This window comes from Pleurodeles waltl, chromosome 6 (genome assembly GCF_031143425.1).
Source record: "Pleurodeles waltl isolate 20211129_DDA chromosome 6, aPleWal1.hap1.20221129, whole genome shotgun sequence".
In the NCBI taxonomy this organism is placed as follows: Eukaryota; Metazoa; Chordata; class Amphibia; order Caudata; family Salamandridae; genus Pleurodeles; species Pleurodeles waltl.
In genome coordinates, this window is record NC_090445.1 from 1,317,422,871 (window position 1) to 1,317,445,465 (window position 22,595).

At 43.4% G+C, this 22,595-nt stretch overlaps 1 protein-coding gene across 9 annotated transcripts in view; it reads left to right on the forward strand.

Annotated features, from left to right (window-relative positions):
- BMPR1A (bone morphogenetic protein receptor type 1A) overlaps positions 1-22,595 on the forward strand; it is a 435,163-nt gene that overhangs the window by 305,185 nt on the left and 107,383 nt on the right. For all 9 annotated transcript variants that reach the window (XM_069240617.1, XM_069240609.1, XM_069240610.1 and 6 more), the window contains 2 exons: positions 7,537-7,639; positions 9,628-9,727. In XM_069240617.1, coding sequence (XP_069096718.1) covers positions 7,537-7,639; positions 9,628-9,727 — 203 coding nt within the window. The remainder of the gene's footprint in view (positions 1-7,536; positions 7,640-9,627; positions 9,728-22,595) is intronic.

Below are 22,595 nucleotides of genomic sequence, written 5' to 3' on the forward strand. Positions count from 1 at the left end.
AAACCATACGGATTATGTAATACAAACCTTGCACACACTAGGGTTCTCAATAAATTACCAAAAGTCACATCTACAACCGGCACAAATACAACAGTATTTGGGTGCAATACTAAATACTCAAAAGGCGCTAGCATGTCCAAGTATGCAAAGAATACAAGCATTCCAAAATATAGTCACACAAATTCAGACAAATCAACGATACACTGTCATATTTGTCATGAAGATTTTAGGAATGATGGCATCATGTATTGCAATTGTTATACACGCAAAACTAAACATGTGGCCCTTACAACAGTGCCTTGCACAACAATGGCCACAGGCACATGGTCAACTTCAAGATCTAGTGTTGATAGACCACCAAACATGCATGTCCCGTCAGTGGTAGAATTCCACAAATCTAAGCAAAGGGCGGCCATTTCAAGACCCTGTGCCTCAGACCATAATTACAACAGATGCATCAATGGTTGGTTGGGGAGCTCACCTAAACAATCACAACATTCAAGGACAATGGGATGCCAAACACAAACAGCTACACAAAAATCACTTAGAGTTGTTAGCGGTCTTCTTAGCACTCAAAGCTTTTCAGCCTCTTCTCACACAGAAGAATGTCCTTATCAAAACAGACAACATGACAACCATGTATTACCTATACAAACAAGTAGGGACACATTCGTCCCAGCTCTCCCTTCTAGCCCAAAACATTTGGAAATGGGCAGTACACAACCAAGTTCACCTGTTAGCACAATACATTCCAGGGATACACAACCAATTGGCCGATATCCTCAGCAGAAATCACCAACAAACACTCGAATGGGAGATTCACCCTCAAGTACTTCAAAAATACTTTCAACAGTGGAGAACACCAAACCTAGATCTGTTCGCCACAAGCGAAAACGCAAAATGCCAAAACTTCGCATCCAGACAGCCACATCCCCTATTCAGGGGCAGTGCTCTATGGATCAATTGGTCAGGGATATTTGCTTACGCTTTTCCCCCTCTCCCACTCGTTCCATTTCTAGTCAACAAGTTGCGTCAAACCTCAGTCAACATGATACTCATAGCACCAACATGGGCCCGTCAACTGTGGTACACAACATTGTTAGACCTGTCAGTAGTACCACACTCCAAACTCCCAGACCGACCAGATCTGTTGACACAAAACAAAGGCCAGATCAGGCACCCGAATCCCAAAACACTCAATCTAGCAATTTGGCTCCTGAGGTCATAGAGTTTGGATATTTACAACTCCTATCAGAATGTATGTAGGTTATTAAGCAAGCAAGAAAACCTACTAATAGGCATTGCTATGCAAGCAAATGGAAAAGATTTGTATATTACTGTCAATCTAAACAAATTGCCCCTCTTTCAGCATCAATACAAGATATTGTATGCCATTTGCTTCATTTGCAAAAATCAAATTTAGCTTTTTCTTCCATAAAAATACATCTCATTGCAATTTCCGCCTATTTGCAAAATATACAGCACAGCTCTTTATTTAGAGTTCCTATTATCAAAGCCTTCATGGAAGGGTTAAAACACATCATCCCTCCAAGGACACTTCCAGTGCCTTCGTGGAATCTAAACATAGCGCTTACGTGACTTATGGGCCCACCATTTGAACCTATGCACTCATGTCAAATACAATTCTTGATATGGAAAGTCGCCTTCCTAGTTGCAATTACTTAATTGCGAAGAGTTAGTGAAATTCAAGCTTTCACAATTTAAGAGCTGTTCATACAAGTACATAAACATAAAGTCGTACTACGAACTAACCCTAACTTTCTTCCTAAAGTAGTATCCGCTTTTCATATCAGTCAAACAGTGGAACTACCAGTCTTCTTCCCACAGCCAGATTCTGTGGGAGAGAGAGCACTGCATACATTAGATATTAAAAGAGCTCTAATGTATTACATAGATAGAACAAAATCATTCAGAAAAACGAAACAGTTATTTGTGGCCTCCAAAAACCTCATACTGGTAACCCCATTTCAAAACAAGGTTTAGCAAGATGGATAGTAAAATGCATCCAAGCATGTTACCTTAAAGCTAAAAGACAACTCTTAGCTGCACCTAAAGCACATTCCACAAGGAGAAAAGGGGCTACAATGGCCTTCTTAGGAAATAAACCAATGGCTGAAATATGTAAAGAAGCTACTTGGTCAACACCACATACATTTACTAAACATTATTGTGTAGATGTTTTAGCAGCGCAGCAAGCCACAGTAGGTCAAGCTGTACTAAGAACACTATTTCAAACAACTTCAACTCCTACAGGCTAACCACCGCTTTTATGGGAGGAATAACTGCTTTTTAGTCTATGCACAGCATGTGTATCTGCAGCTACACATGCCATTGAACGTAAGAGGTCACTTACCCAGTGTACATCTGTTCGTGGCATGTTCTGCTGCAGATTCACATGCAATCTCCCACCTCCCCGGAAGCATGTAGCCGTTTAAGTTTAACAAACACTTGTACATATGTATATATATGTATTCCATTTGCATGGACATCTCTTTTCTTTAGACTCTAGCACTCCTACCTTACCCTCTGCGGGAAAACAATCTAACATGGAGTCGATGCCCATGTGCAATGGAGCCGAAAAAGAGGAGTCACTCGATTCCCGTGACTCGGAAACACTTCTTCGAAGAAAAACAACTTGTAACACTCAGAGCCCAACACTGGATGGCAGATGTATGCACAGCATGTGAATCTCCAGCGGAACATGCCACGAACAGATGTACACTAAGTGTCATTTTCCATATATATATATATATAATATAAAATTTATAATATAATTTATATTTATTTTACCTAGTGGCATTTATAGTTAGGACCATGTTTCCATAGAAAAAGCTTTGGCACCGTTTATGGAATCATAACATAATTTTCCCCCAAAAAGTGTTGTGTTGATTCTTGTTGCGTGGAAAGTTTTGCGTGATCCGTCATGTAAGGGCCGAGAAAAAGGGTGGGGGGATGGAGGGGAGGAATGTCAAGAAAGTTGGTTCCCATTTTAATTCCCATAGGACCTTTAGACACGTCTACAGTCTGAACCACTGGATGGGATTTCACCAAATTTGGCAGAAAGCTAGCTTTAGCTACGCAGATTATACGTTCAATAATTTGGAGTAAATCTGTTCAGTAGTTTTAGAGAAATGTAGGGAAATTCAAATATCTCTTGCTGCGAAGCATTCACGAAATGCACGGGAAATGCACAGCTCTGACCGGCTGCTCATTCTTTAAACCAGGAAGCGTTGGCAGCAGTCTTGGAACTCTGCTTCAGCCGAGTCACAGTAAAAAAGTTAAAGAAAAAAAAAGAAAAAAAAGAAAAGGGTCCAAGGATAGGGGCACAGTTTTCTTATCAATAATGTTATTACAAATGTTGCAGTGGTATCAAAGATGACATACAAGATCTTGTCAGTGACATAATATATAGAGTAATTAGCTGTGCATGGCGAGAGTTATAGTTACTTGAAAGAACTCCAACTATAACTGCCGAATTTCAGTGGTTTTGTACGAGCAAATACAGGAGCTAACTATAACCTTTGTTTTTTTTCAGTGAACAAACATACAATCATTTTAATTACTATACGTTATCCAATCCTGGCTGCACACAGCCTTTGGCCGTGCTCAGCGGGGGTAGGCTGCAAGGCCTGGCCTTGCAACCAAGCCTTTATAACCACCCAACCCTGCCTTCACACGGCCTTTGGCCGTGTGTAGTGTAGTTTGGCTACAGGGCCTGTCTCTTTTAGTGGATGTGTGAGTGGGTGCCTTAGTGGGTCTGAAAGTGTGTTTGTGGGTCTGACTAGGTGCATGTGTTTGGGTGGGTGTGTGAGTGAGTGGGCGCCTGAGCCTCTGAGGGCATGTATGAGCAAATGAATTCGTTTATGAATGAGTCCGTAGTTTTTCTTTCAAATTTTTCCATAAGCGCAAACATTTTTGCGAATAATTCACAGACCTTTGTGGAAATTCGCGAATATCACGCATCGTGAAGCAGAATTATATTAAATCTATAATTTTCCCTTAAAAACACTTTTATCATACCCCTGGGTCAGGGTACCTTCACTCTGAACCCTTATGCCACTTTCAGTTAGAATTTTCACCCCCGGGGATCGTGTCCTATGAAATAAAATGGAGGTCACAACTTTCTAGTCAGGTTACAGTCAGCCAATAGCAATGCTACTTTACTCACGTGTATTTGCGAAAATTCACAAATTTCGTGAAATATTTGCGGCCAGAGATATACAAAATTGTTTGTCCTCACATATTTCCTAAACTACTTAATGGATTACACCAAATAACTAAAAGCTCAATCTGCGTACCAGCAGCTAGCTTTCTGCCAATTTTGGTGTAGTGCTTACCAGTGGATCAGGCTGTAGATGTGTTGGCAGGTCCCATGGGAATTACCATGGGAAACACATTGTTTTCTGAGCCCCCTTTTTCTCGGTCCCTGCTTGACGGATTACCCCGAAACTTCCTGTGCACAAGAATTTGTAAACTTTAATTCAGATTTGTTAATCAATCAGTGCCAAAGATATAGGCAACTCAAAAAATGCTTTTTCTATGGAAACATGGTCCTACCCTATAGCTACCTACTGGGGATTGCCAGTAGGTAATATATACAGGGAGTGCAGAATTATTAGGCAAGTTGTATTTTTGAGGATTAATTTTATTATTGAACAACAACCATGTTCTCAATGAACCCAAAAAACTCATTAATATCAAAGCTGAATATTTTTGGAAGTAGTTTTTAGTTTGTTTTTAGTTTTAGCTATGTTAGGGGGATATCTGTGTGTGCAGGTGACTATTACTGTGCATAATTATTAGGCAACTTAACAAAAAACAAATATATACCCATTTCAATTATTTATTATTACCAGTGAAACCAATATAACATCTCAACATTCACAAATATACATTTCTGACATTCAAAAATAAAACAAAAACAAATCAGTGACCAATATAGCCACCTTTCTTTGCAAGGACACTCAAAAGCCTGCCATCCATGGATTCTGTCAGTGTTTTGATCTGTTCACCATCAACATTGCGTGCAGCAGCAACCACAGCCTCCCAGACACTGTTCAGAGAGGTGTACTGTTTTCCCTCCTTGTAAATCTCACATTTGATGATGGACCACAGATTCTCAATGGGGTTCAGATCAGGTGAACAAGGAGGCCATGTCATTAGATTTCCTTCTTTTATACCCTTTCTTGCCAGCCACGCTGTGGAGTACTTGGACGCGTGTGATGGAGCATTGCCCTGCATGAAAATCATGTTTTTCTTGAAGGATGCAGGCTTCTTCCTGTACCACTGCTTGAAGAAGGTGTCTTCCAGGAACTGGCAGTAGGACTGGGAGTTGAGCTTGACTCCATCCTCAACCCGAAAAGGCCCCACAAGCTCATCTTTGATGATACCAGCCCAAACCAGTACTCCACCTCCACCTTGCTGGCGTCTGAGTCGGACTGGAGCTCTCTGCCCTTTACCAATCCAGCCACGGGCCCATCCATCTGGCCCATCAAGACTCACTCTCATTTCATCAGTCCATAAAACCTTAGAAAAATCAGTCTTGAGATATTTCTTGGCCCAGTCTTGACGTTTCAGCTTGTGTGTCTTGTTCAGTGGTGGTCGTCTTTCAGCCTTTCTTACCTTGGCCATGTCTCTGAGTATTGCACACCTTGTGCTTTTGGGCACTCCAGTGATGTTGCAGCTCTGAAATATGGCCAAACTGGTGGCAAGTGGCATCGTGGCAGCTGCACGCTTGACTTTTCTCAGTTCATGGGCAGTTATTTTGCGCCTTGGTTTTTCCACACGCTTCTTGCGACCCTGTTGACTATTTTGAATGAAACGCTTGATTGTTCGATGATCACGCTTCAGAAGCTTTGCAATTTTAAGAGTGCTGCATCCCTCTGCAAGATATCTCACTATTTTTGACTTTTCTGAGCCTGTCAAGTCCTTCTTTTGACCCATTTTGCCAAAGGAAAGGAAGTTGCCTAATAATTATGCACACCTGATATAGGGTGTTGATGTCATTAGACCACACCCCTTCTCATTACAGAGATGCACATCACCTAATATGCTTAATTGGTAGTAGGCTTTCGAGCCTATACAGCTTGGAGTAAGACAACATGCATAAAGAGGATGATGTGGTCAAAATACTCATTTGCCTAATAATTCTGCACTCCCTGTATATATATATCTATATCTGAAACACTTGAGCGCAGTAGAAGTCTAAAACATCCCCCGCAGCGGCAGACAATCCCTTCTTTGTCAGACTTTCCGATTTGAGAAATGCTGTTGCACACTTCTGCATTGTTATATAAAGGAGGCACTTTGAAACAAATTGGTTTTCCCAGCAGCATTTAATTGAAGAAGTTTAATTGAGAACTCTGGACACCTAGCTCCACAATTGGCACCTCACTGGATCATACCTTACCCAAAAAAACAGTGAAAACAGAATGAAAAGTGCCCAATTAGACATATGTTTAACATAAAAAATTAGTCGAAGGTCATCATTGAGTTGACTTAAAACCTTTGCTGTGTCAGTGATAGTTTAGGCAATTCCACAAATCAGTTGTACACAGCCATTGGGCATACTTTTGTACTGTTGAATCCTAGAATTAATGTGATGTTTGTTCTACATCTCTTCCCTGTCTCCCTCACCCATAAATATATAAGTGCTTCTTGTTTGATCCCAGAATACGCAAAAAGTGCCAACATCTGCATAATCGATATACCTTTTCTTTATTGTAGGTAGCTGCAGCAAGAGAATTCCATGTAAAATTGCTGATAGGATTTAACCTTTAAACATTTGGAAGATTCAGTAGAATTTCAACTTGACTGGTCAAATTTCTGAAGTAAATTATATATTCAATGTATCCGGACCTACTTTGTTTGAGCCTTTTAAGCACTGAAATATATAATAAGTCCATTCCCCTTGCAGGGTCTTTTAGTTCAAATACTTGGTGAAACTGCAATGGACGATATGCTCATTCATATTTCCTCCATAGTGGCTTCTTCTTGTCCAATTTATATAGTCTGCTTTCCCAGCAGCTATATATGTGTTAGAACCCATTTATATGATTAGTGTGGTTATCCTGTGATTCAGGGTGGAAAGGGCCCAATGCCATGGTCTGTGCTAATGCTCCAATCTAAGAATGGAGCCAACAAAAACCTACAGGGCTCACAGACGTACAGAGGAGCAACAAGTTTAAACATCCATCTTAAGGGGGAAGCACTGTATTTTCATTAGTCTTCACCCTTTGTAGCACCATCTTATGCTGGGAGAATTTCGACAGATGGGTTTACAGCGGTCAGTATATTATCCCCATCACAAACAGGAATAGGTCACCACTTACCCAAGAAATATATACTTATGCCAAATTTGCGATTTGGTAATTTCATATTTTTGCAACTGTAATGCCATTTGTTTACTTTCTCTTCGAACAACCATTAAGTAACATAATTCCAATTGCTGGAGTTTGTTTAAGATGGTAGTTCATGCCTGTCTACATCATAATCAAATTGCTGTTTTTATTCCAGGACAAACGGTCATTGTTTTGCAGTCATTGAAGAAGATGAGCATGGCGATATCACTTACTCCAAGGGTTGCATGAAGTATGAAGGATCAGACTTCCAGTGTAAGGTAAGGCTTAAAAATATCCCTCCTTGGATCTTAAAGTACTTTTGAGGGATGCAAAACAATGGGGAGATTCTGGGAAGTTGCAGAATGTATATTTACACCAAGACACAAAGTAACAGGGGAAAAGCAAGGTTTACCTTCAGGTTTCTTGTTTGCATAGTGGATGTTAACTACTATGCTACAGCGACTCTCTGGTGTGAAGCCTCAAATCTCACTTTGAATAGCATACATTTGCATATTTCTATTACTGCTCTACTGCATACGTTATCCATTCCAAAATACATTTCTTTGTGAAGGAAAATCGCAGATTAATTTATAATTCATAGCATAAAGTATATCTGTTGCAGAAACACGCGGATGTGAAAGTTGTAATAGTCGTGAGTGCTCTAGAGCAGCTAGAAGGTGCCGTGCTTAAGCCCTCGTCACAAGCGTCCTTTGATAAGATGAGCAAATGAGATGCAAAGGAGGATTCAGTGTCGTATAGCGAAAGGGGACAAGTAGAGTACATCATTTACAAAGATTTTGAGTCAGCCCACGAAACCCAGTATGTTGATGCACATCTGCAAAAGTAATGCGTAGAACCTCCTTGTTGAAGCGCTATTCCCCGAGACACCGCACCCCATTGCATATGCACCTAGATCCCAATATCTTTATTGGCTCCTCCGGTCTCTTTCGGTCAGTAATTCTCCAGTCTTATTCAGATCAGTCCCTTATCTCAGAAGATTCTTAACTGCGTTTTGGCAGTTGTTACCACAATAGCTAAGAACCAGCACCCATCCTGAGACCAACCTGATCGGTTTCCAGCAGTTACACCAGTAATTTCACTTATCTCCAACCCCTTCCTTTGTACATTAAATGCTTAGATCCATCAGGTAATCTGCCAATTTTTACCCGGTAGGTCAAAAAGAAACCTGCTGCCGATTTTCCACGTTTTTAAATGTAACTATGTATCTGTCCGACCAGCCCTGTATTGTACACATTTTAATTAAATAATTGGTTTGCAGAGTTGGCTTAATTTCACAAAGGACCAATCAGACTTCCAGGTAAAGTACTGGAGCAAGGGCCCTTATTATAGTACATACTGCATTTGTAGTTAATTCAGACTACTGTTGTTGCACGTAATTATTCTGTGTTTACTATTCAGTACTATGGTGCAATAACCACCTTCATACACCATTATTTCAATTGAAGCAAATGCAGTTGAAACTATTTGTTAGATAAGTCGTTAGTTGTGTGTAACATTGAATGGAATTACATTTTTCCACGTTATTAATAAAGTCCAATGCAGTTAAAATTCCGATTGCCATATTTAGAACAGTATTTGCCAAAGAGGAGCCACTCCCCTTTTTGCTGGAATTTACCTCTGCCCCTCTCCTGTCAATCATTTTTGGGTCCACCTGGATGGATACTTAAACAATAATATGCTTTAGTACAGTTCATTGATTTGCACTATTCAGCAGCATTAGTTTGTTCTAGATTTATAATGATGAGTGCTCATACCGTCCAGTGCGTGTATCAAACCTAATCTTAATGTACTCAAAGTTTAAATTTGTTAGGATTCGTCTGTGGCAGAAGTTACCCTATGATGTTTCAGTTGCAGTACACCTGTCACAGGTTATTAACATCTATGTAATCTTGAAGATGGAAGAAGCAGGAATGCAGTGACAGAGCCCTCATGAGTTTACAGCAAGACAGCGTAGCCATAACCCAATATTGGGTATAACATGGTGTACGTGATGATACCAGTGTTATTAAATTAAACATTCAATTTGTCTGACATTGATGATCACGCTTATCACTTAAAGATACTCTGTAAAGAGCAGTTCAGATGTTTTTCCTCTGAAGTTGGCTCTGACACATACAAGCTCAGATTTAATAATGTGGGTGACGTTTCTGCTCTTGAAAGATGTCATTTTTGAATCCGTTTCAGTTCCTGCCAGTCCATAATGTTTCTGAATTCATGACTCTCTTGTATACCTTCTTGGCAATAGGATTCCCCGCATGCTCAGGTACGACGCACTATTGAGTGCTGCAGAACGAACCATTGCAACAAGGATTTGATGCCCACACTGCCTCCTCCGGATCCTGCAGGTGAGTGTGCTGATAAAAACCTTAGAGTTTGAGGCATGTGTTCATTGCAGATCTATAAGCTACACCTTTTCAAACCCTCTCAGGTTGTCTGTTTACAAGTCTCTTGCTGTATGACATGGTCATGTATTAAATACTATTGTACAGGTTGCCAACAAAATGAGTCTGTCCCATTAAATAAAGCCAGATATTTCGATGGACGGCATTGCATTATCATACCATTAAGACCCCAAAAAACTATTTGTTGCATTGTTTGGGAATTTCGATTTGTCAAACAACAATATTAAAAATAAATACACTAAAAGTTTGCAAATATTGGTTTGAAATTGGAAGAGGAATTTTAAACACTTGAATGGCACCAAAAATACCTTCCAAAACACATAGCCCAGCATACATTGAAAAAGGTTTAAAATTCAAACTTTATGCTGAGACTGTTTTGCAGAGAATGAAGTTCAAACTTGTTGGTTAACCAACTGGATTAGAAGCTGGTAAAGTCTGTCTTTCCAGCATGGACATTCAGTAGGCTCTGTGCTCCTAAAATATTGTGAAAGTTCATCAGAGACTTGCAAGGCTGCCAGAAGTTCCCAGCTCCAGATACATTGAATGACTGCAAGCTGCTCTGTGCTTAGATAAATAGTCAAATAATTTGTGTTAATGTGATCTGAAATCCTTACATGTCCCACACCACCAAGCCCAACAACTGTCAATTGCCTATTCTAAGTAAGTGCAATACCAAAAAGATCTCACTTATGCATCGTTTGAATAAGGGAAACACTCTTGTTCGGTGTCATATGTGGCTGTAGAAACACATGCTGTGCATACTCCTATCAAGTGCTGGGTCTGGAGTGGTGCAAGTAGTTTTTCTTCGAAGAAGTGTTCGGAGTCAAAGGATCGAGTGACTCTAACTGTCATGTACATGGACATCGTCTCCTTTGTTAGATTGTTTTCTCTCAGCTGTGGGGTTCGGACGTGTGTCTTCGCTTCATCTTTCGACTCAGTCCAGTTCGAAATCTTTCCTCTATCTTACCCTCTTTCGACGGTATTGTTTCTGCTCATGCTTTTCCACATTACCACTCACTTTGAATCGTCGGTCGAGGCACCGACCGCACTCCCTTCGTGGCGTCCTCACACAATTCGGGCCTACCATACCATTCAGCACCAATGGATATCACAACCTGATGGAATGGACTCCATTCCATTTCTGCCTTGGAGCACACTAAAGTTCCCCACAATTTCAACATCTGGTGTATAACCTCTGCCTCTCCCCAATCATCAAGAGGCTACCTTTGACGCCTGCAGATTATTCTGATCAAAGAAGACGCTTCAGGACCGAAGGGCATATCATCTGGAAATGGTACACAAGACTCAGGATTACACCCTGGACATTTTTAGAGAGGAAAGCGCACAGGAAGAACCTGAGCAGGAATAGGAAGCCCTTTCCATCCAGGACAACTCCGTCCTGTCTGACACCAAGAGCCACAAGATCACCTCGGCACAACCTGTGTGTACTGTGACTCCTCCTGCCCATCCCAAGAATCTTAAGAGGCCCCTTCTAGAGGTCGCCAGTCCGCCACTGCCTTCAGGCCATGGTCGGAACCGTAAAACTGCTTTGGCTGCTCCACCCTGAAAACATCAGCAAAGACCAAGCCATTGTCTTTTGACCTCCTTCACATCGGACCGAGAGTTAGTCTACGTCTCGTTATGAGCATCAGTTCCGAGCTGAATGCCTAAATCCTCTGCTTCGGTGCTGACAAAATCGCACCGACCTAAATCTTGCGTGCCGATACACACGGAGCTGAAATCATCGGACCACAGAAACTCCAGCCAGTCTTCTGCTATCCCTTCTCCTGTGGAGCCTATATTGGAGACCACGGACGCTCGTCAGCGCCGCCTCCAAATTCAGGAGGTTACAGGACGTATTATTGCTTCATCTGTATATTCGAAGAGGAAGCTCTCCTTTCAGAAAGCTTTGGACACTCCTCCTCCTAAGGAGAAAAAAAGCAAGGACAAGGCCACCTGCCCACCTTGTAGGCCATCTTCACCATCTTATCCTCCACCTCCTCTCCCCCTTCTTCCCCTCCACTACCCTCCTCTCCTTATTCTCCTGCCTCACCTACCCCGGGAGATTACACTCTGCAGGGATCCCATTTATTTACTGGGGGAGGTTTTGATGGGCCACAACATGACCCAGATCTCTGGGCCACTTATGATCCTGACCGAAATCCCTTTTAATGACCCAGTCCAATAGCCCGCAAGCCCCTCACTAGCAGAGGACTCTACCTCTTACCAACAAGTAGTGGCACAAGCAGCTGCATTTCATAATGTAGAGTTACATTTCAACAGGACTTCATGTTCGATACACTTACCTCTTCACACAGGGAATTATTACATTTCTCCCAGTGCTCCTTGGCATGCCTCGTCACACTGACAAAAAGTTGAAGTAACCTGTCTGCTGTAGAGTTCTCACCCATAGAGTTGACAAGAAATATAAACCAGCTCCCTCTGACCCAATATATATTAGGTATTAGGTCCCCTCTGACTCAGTTGTTGACGCAACAGCACAGAAACGCGCCAACAGTCAGGCCACTGGGGACTTCCCTCCTCCAGACAAGAAGAGTAAGCAAATGGATACTGCGTGCAAAAGAGTTGCTGCACAAGCAGAGGTTGGATGCATAAGCAGCCAATCAATGGTGTGTCACCAACTTGTAAGCTTTGTTGGTCAGATATGACTGGTGACTACCTCCATTCCCCCCCCCCCCCCCTGCTCATTCCACACCTGTTAGAGAAAGACTGCAAAGCTTTCTTTTGCTCTGGTTTAATAGCACCACGGACCAATGAGTCCTATCCGTTATCCAACATGTCATTGTCTGGAGCTCATCACCACTCGTCTCAGTATTCCCCGTCGCACTCACAGGCTATCTCAGTAACACCTTCCCCTTCTCAAAGAGGTCCAATCCCTTTTTCTTAAAGAGGCTTACAACACCATGGTTCTGGAGTATACTCCCTAATACCCAAAAAGGACGATTCTCTCAGTCCTATTCTTGACTGCAGACCACTAAACCTATACATTCTGTCAGAACACTTTCACATGGTTACTCTTCAAGATGTTATTCCACTTCTACAGCACGGTGACTTTATGACCGCTCTAGATCTAAAGGACACATACTTTCATATTCCCATCCACTCTGCACACTGAAAATACCTACTTTGTTACTGCAGGCAAACATTACCATCTCAAGGTCCTGCCATTCAGGGTCACTGCCGCTTCCTTAGTCTTCATAAAGTATTTAGCAGTGGTAGCCGCACACCTCAGAAGGCAGAACATCCATGTGTTCCCTTATCTAGACGACTGGCTCATCAAAGCCGGTACCTTAAAACAGTGCCAATATCACACCCAGTTGACAATGGATCTTCTTCACACACTGGATTTCATTCTGAACTTCTCCAAGTCCCACCTTCAACCTCTGCAGGTACAGCCATATCTAGGAGCCATTCTCAATGCAGAGTTAAGGTTAGCATACCCCAACGTGGCCAGCGTCAAGAGTTTTCAGTCTCTTCTCCCTCAGTCTCAGAAGAATTATATGTACACTGTTAGGACCATTATGCAAATGTTAGGAATGATGGAGTCTTGCATTGCCATTGTTCCCAATGCCAAACTGCACATATGTCCCCTACAGCAGTGTCTGTTTCATCAGTGGTGTCAGTCAAAGGGTCCTGGACGATCTGTTGTTGTTAGACTGCTAAACTCACAGTTCCCAGCACTGGTGGAACACCACCAAACTGTTGAAAGGGAGGCTTTTTCTGGACCCTGTGCCTCTGATCATTATGACCACAGATGTATCACTGACTGTTTGGGGAGCTCACCTTGAAGACCTCAAAGTACACGGGCTCTGGGATGTCAGTCACTACACATCAGTTAGCTCGAGCTTCAGGCAGTGTTCCTAGCCCTGAAAGCATTTCTTCATCACCTATTTCACAAGGTTGTCTTAGTCCGCACGGACAACATGACAGCCATGTATTATTGCAGAAACAGAGTGGGGGGGCACAGTTGTCCCCATTGTCACAACTCTCTCAGACAGTATGGAAGTGGACTCTACACCACCACATCTACCTGGTGACAGAGTATCTCTCAGTCTTGGACAATGACTTTGGGGACCTGCTCAGCAGGTTGCAGCAACAAGTCCACAAATGGGAATACCACCCATAAGTCCTTCAATCATACAATGCCAAATATGGACCCCTCAATTAGACAGTTTCGCCACAGCAGAAAACGCAAAATGCCCAAGATTCGCATCCAGGAACCCACACCTATCTAAGGGCAACATTCTATGGATGAATTGGCCAGGGATATTTGCTTACACTTTTCCACCTCTCTCTATCTCATTCCATTTCTTGTTCGGGGAATCAGGCAAACATCTCTCACCATCATCCTGGTCGCTCCCACTTTGGCAAAGCAGCCATGGTTCACCACACTTCTGGACCTCTCAGTAGTTCCCCATGAGAAGCCCCCCCAACAGGCCGGACCTTCTCACTCAAAATAAGGACATATCAGTCATCTAGACACCAAGTCACTCAACCTTGCGATATGGGAAGCACGTAGACTCACAACTAGCGCTTGTTATGCTGCAAAACGGAAATGTTTAGTTTGCTAGTGTCAACCCAAATGTATTGACCCTATGAAAGCTACTGTTCAAGAGCTTGTTTACTTGCTTCATTTGCAAAAAGCAAAGCTAGCCTACACTTCCATATACCTACATCTTGAAGCTATTTCACATAGCTACAAAACAGACAATATATTTCCTTGTTCAAAATCCCAGTCATCAAGGCTTTCATGGAAGGCCTTAAACAGGTAATTCCACCTAGGGTTTCCCCCCGCACCATTGTGAAACCTAAACATTGTCCTCACCAAACTCATTGGTCCCTGATTTGAACTCACCCCATTCATGGTCCTCTTCAATATCTTTCTTGGAAGGTAGCTTTCTTAGTTGCCATCACATCACTCAGGTGTGCAAGCGAGCTCCAGGCACTAACCTTGGAAGAACTTTCCTTTGCACTAACCTTAAGTTCCTACCTAAAGTGGTTTCTCAGTTTCTCTTAAACCAGTCCATTGAACTACCCCTCTTCTTTACGCAACCTGACACTGTTGCAGAATGAGCTCTCCACACACTAGATGTTAAAAGAGCACTCATGGACTCATAGACAGAAGCAAAGAATTTAGGAAAACCAAACAGCTCTTTATAACTTTTTCGCTACCTCATAAAGGCAGTACAGTATCCAAATCTAGCATAGTGAGATGGATGAATACATGTATACAAACTAGTTATGATAAAGCTAAGAGATCATTACCTGTTACCCCTAGAAACCATTACCTATTGCAGCACCCACATTCACAAAATACGAATATGTTGATGTGTTAGAATGCCAACAAGCTAATGTAGGCCAGGCTGTGCTATGTACACTTTTTCAGTCAACCACAACTCCTACAGGCAGCCACCGCCTTTATGGAGGGACTACTTTACAATCTATGCAGAGCATGTGTATCTACAGCAGCACATGCCATCGAACAGATTGTTACTGCCCCATAAGCATCTGTGTGTGGCATGTAGTGCTAATGATTCATATGCTCCTTCCCTCCTCCTCGGGCTGATGCAGTTACATTATATTTTGTATATATTTGTACATAGGTATTTTATTTAGCATGGACATTGTTCCCTATACTTTCCTTCCTTACACTCCTTTCTCACCCATGTGCGGGGAACAGTCTAACAAAGGAGTCGATGCCCATGCGCATAAACACAGAGAGAAGGAGTCACTCAATACCGTGACTTGGAAAACTTGTTCGAAGAAAAACAACTTGCACCACTCTGGACCCAACACTAAATGGCAGGAGTGTGCAGAGCCTGTGAATATACTGCACTTCAAGCCACGAATAGAGGTTTTGTTTACAAGGTAAGTAACATAATCTTTCAAACATTCCACAAATGCATCACGGTATAATACCAAAGTTAGTCTTCCATCGTAGATTCTTTATTTCATGTAACTTGGTGTAAAGCTCCACAGTAGTCTTCAAAACAGGTTTCAATATTGAGCAGCATCCAGAAACAGAGCCAACACGTATTTCGTCCATGTAGATAATGTAATTACAGACTTCATCAGGGCTTACAACAGAGTATCTAATATTCTGCCTTTTCCAGAATCTGAGTATGCAGTAAGTCGACACCTAAATTTATGTACGTGGTTAAGTATTTCATAAGTCTTATTATCCCATGTGTATGCTCCTCTAGGAGAGTACATCCCGAAAAGTACGTAAAGTTCCACGAGTTGAGGGACAGCGTGCAGGCTGCTTCTCGATGTTGTTCAACGTTGAAACCTGTTTTGAAGACTACTGTAGAGCCTTATGCCAAGTTATAGAAAATAAATATTGATTTGATGGAAGACTCATTTGGCTATTATACTGTGATATATTTGTGGAGTTCTTGAAATGTACTTTTGTGTTTTGACCAGTGAATTTGCAGGTTCAGCTGGATAGATCAGCAACATTTCTGAATGTATTTATTTATATTTTTGCAAATTCTAAATCATTAGATACAGCAACAAATCAGTTTACTGTGCTGGCATGTGCTAGGAAATACCTCTTTTTGTATCGTCACCCTTCAAGTTTTTCCATTGATGCTGTTGATTTTCGACTGTGAGAGTGCACTGAGGCTGGCTAACTAGACCTCAGTGCAAGCGGGGTAACCCTAAAGAGTAAGTCAAATTGACTATACCCAACTGGAAATGGCTAACTTGTGTGTAAGGTCCTAGTAAATGGTACCCTGGTGTCAAAGGAATGTAAGTTAAAGGGGCACTCCTGGGCTTTCAGCACTGATTGTGCCACTTATAGGTCCCCCAGGTAAAACAAGTCCTCCAGTCCGCCACTGCAGACTGGTAGAGCAGTCTGACATTGGTAGCATGACTTTGCCTTTGGAAGTAATGACAAAGCCACTGCTTTCCCTGGACATGAAAGTCAACCCTGTGGCAGGCCTATCAAGCCCTAAAGGCAGGGTGCAACAGTAGACAGAGGCAGAACGTGTACTTTGCATGTCCTGACAGTAAAACACATGTAACAATCATTTTTACTTTGGAAAAACTTGGATGCCCATTTGGTGAGTGCAGGGTTAGACACTGATCTCTCAGCTGTGCTAACTTCTGAATGGTGCAGCCAAAGTGGACACTCCAATATATCAATCAACTTGTTACATTAAGCCATTAAAAATTAATGTAACTTGTTGCAGTGTACAGCCTTAGCAAAGCTGCCATTTTGTTGCCTTCAAAACTCCTGCGCCTTTCCAGGCACACATTGAGCCTGCCCCCACTAGGCAGCTTTCTGTCCTCCTGGAGACAGTTGCCAAACTGGGGTGTGTGTAACCCTGAGGTAACCACACCCTGGGGGTTAGCTAGTGAGGTCTGTACACCAAGAGAGAGGCCTTACCATCTTGGGAGTGGGCAGAATGGTGCATCCTGGAATAGCCAGATGCCAAAATCCACAGGAAATGATCACCAGATGAGGGGGTACCATCCTACCCTGTAGGCTCTTTCCGGCCTAAAAGAGGCACCCCTAGCACGCAGACCTCAAATCTTGACTGGCTTGAAAGAAGGAGTATTCTGCTGCACTGACGGACCTGCAAAGCAAGGCTCAACCAATGAAGGCTGGCCAGCAAAAGCAGGGACTGTGCTGCTGTGTTCTGCTCAAGGAGAAGCTGTCTTTAGAGCCCAGTCAAGCCAAGAGAACTCCAAGGGCCAGATGACTGTCCTCCTGTTAGCAGCACAGGGACACAGCTGCTGAAGAAGCCTTGCGGGGCAACTTGATAGCTTAAAGTCTTCAAGCCACTACCACCTCTGATATGCAGCACCAAGGTCCAAGCACCGATGCACGGTTGCACCCAAACCCTCGGAGCTTGGGAGTGCTAATGGAGAGTTGCTGAGACTCTCAGATGTCAAGTTATAGAATCAGGGAGGCGTGGCCTGTGACCGCGACAAAGAGCAACTGGTAGTCAAGTGGCGACTTGATTTTGGCCAGACCCCCTGTGGACTTGTTTGAATGTCGACCCTACAACCAGAATCCCTTCATCTTTGTGGACTGAGGAGTTCCTGTAGGAATACCGCCATCAACCATGGCACATCCACAGCATCCTTATGATGAATAAACTGTCTGGAACTGCTGAAGGACTGCTTCTTCTCTAAAGGTAGCTGTTGTTGAGGACCTTGCTGGTCCCCTTGACTCGCTCCATCCCCGGAATTGGTCGCCCCAAGTACTTCTAGGCAACCACATAGACACTTGTGCAGGCTTTCATTGAAAAAGTTTCTAGGTGTCCAGATTGTTGACCTTGCCAAGGCTTGTTTGCGGTTGAGTAAAATTACTTTGATTTATTATTGCTGGTAAAATTTAAGTTTCTGGAACCCTCCTTTTGATCTTTTTCACACTAGAGTTTTAATAATTGTAAAAAATATAGTCTATTTTTATAAATTGGTGTCAGATTTCTTGAGTATCGTGTTGATTTCTGAAATCAGTTTGATACTTTTTAAATGCTTTACACATGTTCCTTTGTGCAAGCCTTGCTGCTCAGTGCCACAGCTACCTAGAGTTGAGCTCAGGGTTTTACAGAAAAAACCTACTGGACCTAATGAGATTGGTATGTGTATTACAGTATGAGGTTGCACAACCACACCATTTAGTACACCCCATTTCATCACACTATGAATGTCACAAATCTTGCACAGTCAGTTTATTTCTGTGCTCACAGGATATGGCCAGAGGCCAGGCACAACTGGTTTAGTGGCACAGAGATTGATGCAAAACTGGCCTCAGGACATATCTTGCGACATAGTGCTTGGTGCATTGCTGAACGACTTATGCAACTGATTCAGTGGCATTGGACTGCTTCATAGGCTTTTACCCAGAGCCTGCTACAAACATTTGAACATGCATATCCAGTTTGTAGTGCTGAGCAGGAGTAGAATGTGTGGCCGGCAGCAAAACCCTGTTGAGCACGGCCAAAGACTTTGCTAAGCGAGGTTGAACAACTCTAAGGATTATAAAGTTTTGAGAAAAGTTAATTATTAGTTGAAGTGGATGGTAGTTCACTTCAACTAATAATGGCACTGTTCCAGATTAGGTCCAGTTAGATTTCAACAATTTAAACACATAGAGCAGACAGGCAGAGCAGACTTAAGAGAAATGAGTAAAGCATTTGTCAGCTGCAAAAAAGGGGTAAAAAGTAGAAAACACAACACAGTAAAAACCCACCTCCAATTTATAAAGATAGAGAAAATTTTAAAGAGCAAATATACAGCAAAAAGCGCCAATGGGTGTACAGGGTCCTGCTAAACCAAGTCAAAGTCAGACGTTAAGGCCTACGTTGATGGAGCACTGATTGCGACCATGTTTGGTCCGGTGGAAAGTTTACCTTCTGACTTAGGGTCATATTTACTAAAGCATTTTCCCTTAAATATAGTAAGGGTTAAACCCTTTAATACATCTGGCCCTTAGTCTTTTGCTTGGAGAGAAATTCTCATTGGCGGGTTGACTACAGGTTGGATCTGAAGAACAACTTGTTGACAGTGGCATGATCTAGTCCCAGCCCCCAGTTGGAACTTTGAGTTGGTGGATACTCAGGCTGTTCATTGTCTACTCGAGGAGTTTATGCAGTCCAGAGTTCGTATCCAGAAGGGTCCAGTCTGCAGGTTCTGTGTTGACCTCGGTGAAGTTTTTTCACAGAGAGACTTAAGGCCATCTTTTTCAACACAAGGAGCTCTGGGCTGGACACCCAGCCATGTGAATTTGACCAGCAGTGCTACAGCTTCAGCGGCATCCCAGTGTGAGCCACTGGTAGAGAAAGTTTGGAAAAAGTCCCCAACTGTCTAGTTCTGCAGTACTAGGCGGAGAAGAGTGTACTGTAAAACCAGCCAAGTGCTCAGGGCCCTATGTGCACCTCTTGGGGCTTAGGACTCACAGTCTCTCAAAAGCCACCAACTGGATCCAGAGCTAATCCAGTTGGAACTGAGCCGTAGCATCTTGGACTTCTTGTTGCTTTTGTGTTCCTGGAATGTAGGAGGCTGGCTCTGTTAATACTATATCAAAATGAAATAAAGTGTGCACAAAGTCCAGGGGTTCCCCAGAGGCGTAACAGAGGCTAAAGTGGATAATAATAATGCTCTTTTTTGTGGTAGTGTAACAAAAATATATTTTGTTATTTTGTTTCTACAACCACAGGATTCAAGTAGCGGTTAGTACATTTGCAAGGAAGTATCCAATGTATGTATAAATACCACCTGGTTTCCATTTAGCAAGTTAAATGATTTTCAAGAAAACAGGTTCACACCAAACACACACCCTCAGTGGCACAGAGGCGGACCGGTGCAGGGTCCAAACACAGCATTGGGCTCCCAATGCTTTTTAGTAGGGGGACCCTGGGGGCCACAAAAATTCTGCAGGCTAGGTCCAGGGGGTTGGTTCTGCAAAACCACAGGCTGCACAAAGGAGGAGGGCCGCCTGCTGAGTGTTGCTAGGCCTGTGGTCGGATTCCCCAAGGCCAGTGGGCTGCGGGTGCAGGGCATCGGGAATCTTCGTCCGGTTCTCCCGCGGTCAGGGGGGGTCCTCCGGATTTAGGCTGCAGGCATCGTTGTGTTGGGCAGAAGGGGTCAACCCAGGGGAGACACTAGGTCAGAATCGCCTGGGGACCATCTCTTGTCAGTTGGACCACCTGGACACGGGCCATGGGCGTCGGATGCAGAGTGGATAGGACTCGTGGGTCCGGGGCAGCTCTGCAGTCCTTTGTTGGAGTTTCTTTCTGGACAGGACCACTGTCCACGGTAGCTCGTGGTCCTCTGGGGTGCAGGCCGTCCTCTTGAGACTTTTAAGAGGTTGCTGGACCTGCAGGATGTGTCGCCTTTTTGTAGCAGAGCTTCAGAAGCTGGAGACAGCTGGGTGGGGCCAAATTAGCTGGTGTCTTCAGTCTTCTCTGCTGGGGGTAAGCTCAGCAGTCCTTCTTCTTTCTTCTTGTCTTCTTCTTGAGGTTGCCAGGAATCTGACGAGCTAGGTTCAGGGGAGCCCTTAAATCCTGGATTTTACAGGGGTCAGAGGGCAGTAGCCAGTGGCTACTGTCCCTGAGGGTGACTACACCCTTTCCAGTGTCCACTGCCTTTAAGGAAGGGGAAACAGGTCTAACCCTATTGGTCCCTGTTCTCCAAACCAAGATGGAGGATTTTGCAAGGAGGGAGGTCACTTCAGCTCTGGACACCTTAGGGGTTGGTTCAGCTGAAGTGGTCACTCCTCCTTGTTTTCCCTAATTTTCCTGCCGGACTGGATGCCAAAAGTGGGGCTTCGTCCATGGGATGGGCATCTCCGTTAGCCTTAGGGCTGTAGGGCCTGCTAGAAGGGTGTCTTACCTACACCACAGGCAGTGGTTTGTGGGCATGGCATCCTGAGAGGGGTGTCATGGCAACTGCCTTTTTCTTCCCTCTGTGCATGTGCTTGGTGAGGGGTCCCCCAGGGAGGAATAATACGTGCTGCAGCCTTACGAACCGTCCCTGGCCACAGGGCCCTTTGGCACCATGGGTACCTTTTACAAGGGACTTAGCTGTGTGCTAGGGGTGTGGCAATTGTGGAAGCAATAGTACATTTATAGGAAAAGAACACTGGTGCTGGGGCCTGGTTGGCAGGATCCAAACACGCTCTGTCAAGTCAGCATCAATATCAGGCAAAAAGTGTTTGGGGGGGGGGAGAAGGGGAGGGTAACCATGCCAAAAAGGGCACTTTCCTACATGGAGCTCAACAGAACGCTAGCCAGTTAGCCCATGGAGACCCCTCTTCATTCCTAGGTGAGTAGGTGCGGCTTTGGGGTCTTGCTCTGCAGGTTACAGTAGGGGTAATCCTGTTTTTGAAGTCGGAGTTCAGCAGATACATTTCTTCTACTGTTTTCCACAGGTCTAAATGTGTTCTGAGGAAGGTAACCAGAGGTATCACTTTTATGCCAGGCACTAGCTTGTTGTTTGTGGTGACACCATAACCAGCAGGTGAAAACGTCCCATGGTCAAACTTACCAACATTGACATAATTTCCTGGTGGTTTGGCCTGGACAATCCCAAAGTGCCCTCATTTGCCAAAATGCAACATTGCAGGATCTTTCTTCCCTTGATCAGAATTCTGGGCACACACATGAGATGTGTGTAAGAAAATGAGAAAACACCCCTGCAAAATCTACGTTTTCACCCCACTGGTATTCTTGGTACTCTGGCTATGTGCACATTGATGGGGCAAGCCTTGGTGTAAGTTGCATCTGCCTGTGCCTCCTTTGCAGCTTGTCCAGTTGGTGGCCACATCCCCCCAGACCATCCTGTCAGAAGGAAGTCACATCTCCTCTCAGCCAAGGCCCTTTTGTTCCCTTTCCTGACAGCAATTCACAGGTCCCAGCAGGTTCCCAAGTGACATTTGGGGATTATCTGAGAAAGAGCTTCTAGAGGCAGGAAAATGACAACTATGTACATGTGGTGTTTTGAAAATGGTATTTTAAAAATCCAACATCCATCCAGATTGGATTTTCAATTTCTATTAATTTGAGTAGTTGAATAATGGGTCTACCTATTTCCAAACTACAATTATACATTATAAGGTGTTATCATGCAACTGAGTGCTTTTCTATGGGTGAACTGGCCTTCCCACAGTGAAAAACAACTTTGTTGATTTTTCACTTGCAGGACAAGTAAAACTTACCAGCACATGTCCAACTCTTTAAATACAATTCACGTAGCCCTTGGCCACTTGGGCCTACCACAGAGGTGACTTGCCATTATTAAAAAGAAAGGTTTATATCTGGCAAAAAGTTTTTTTGTT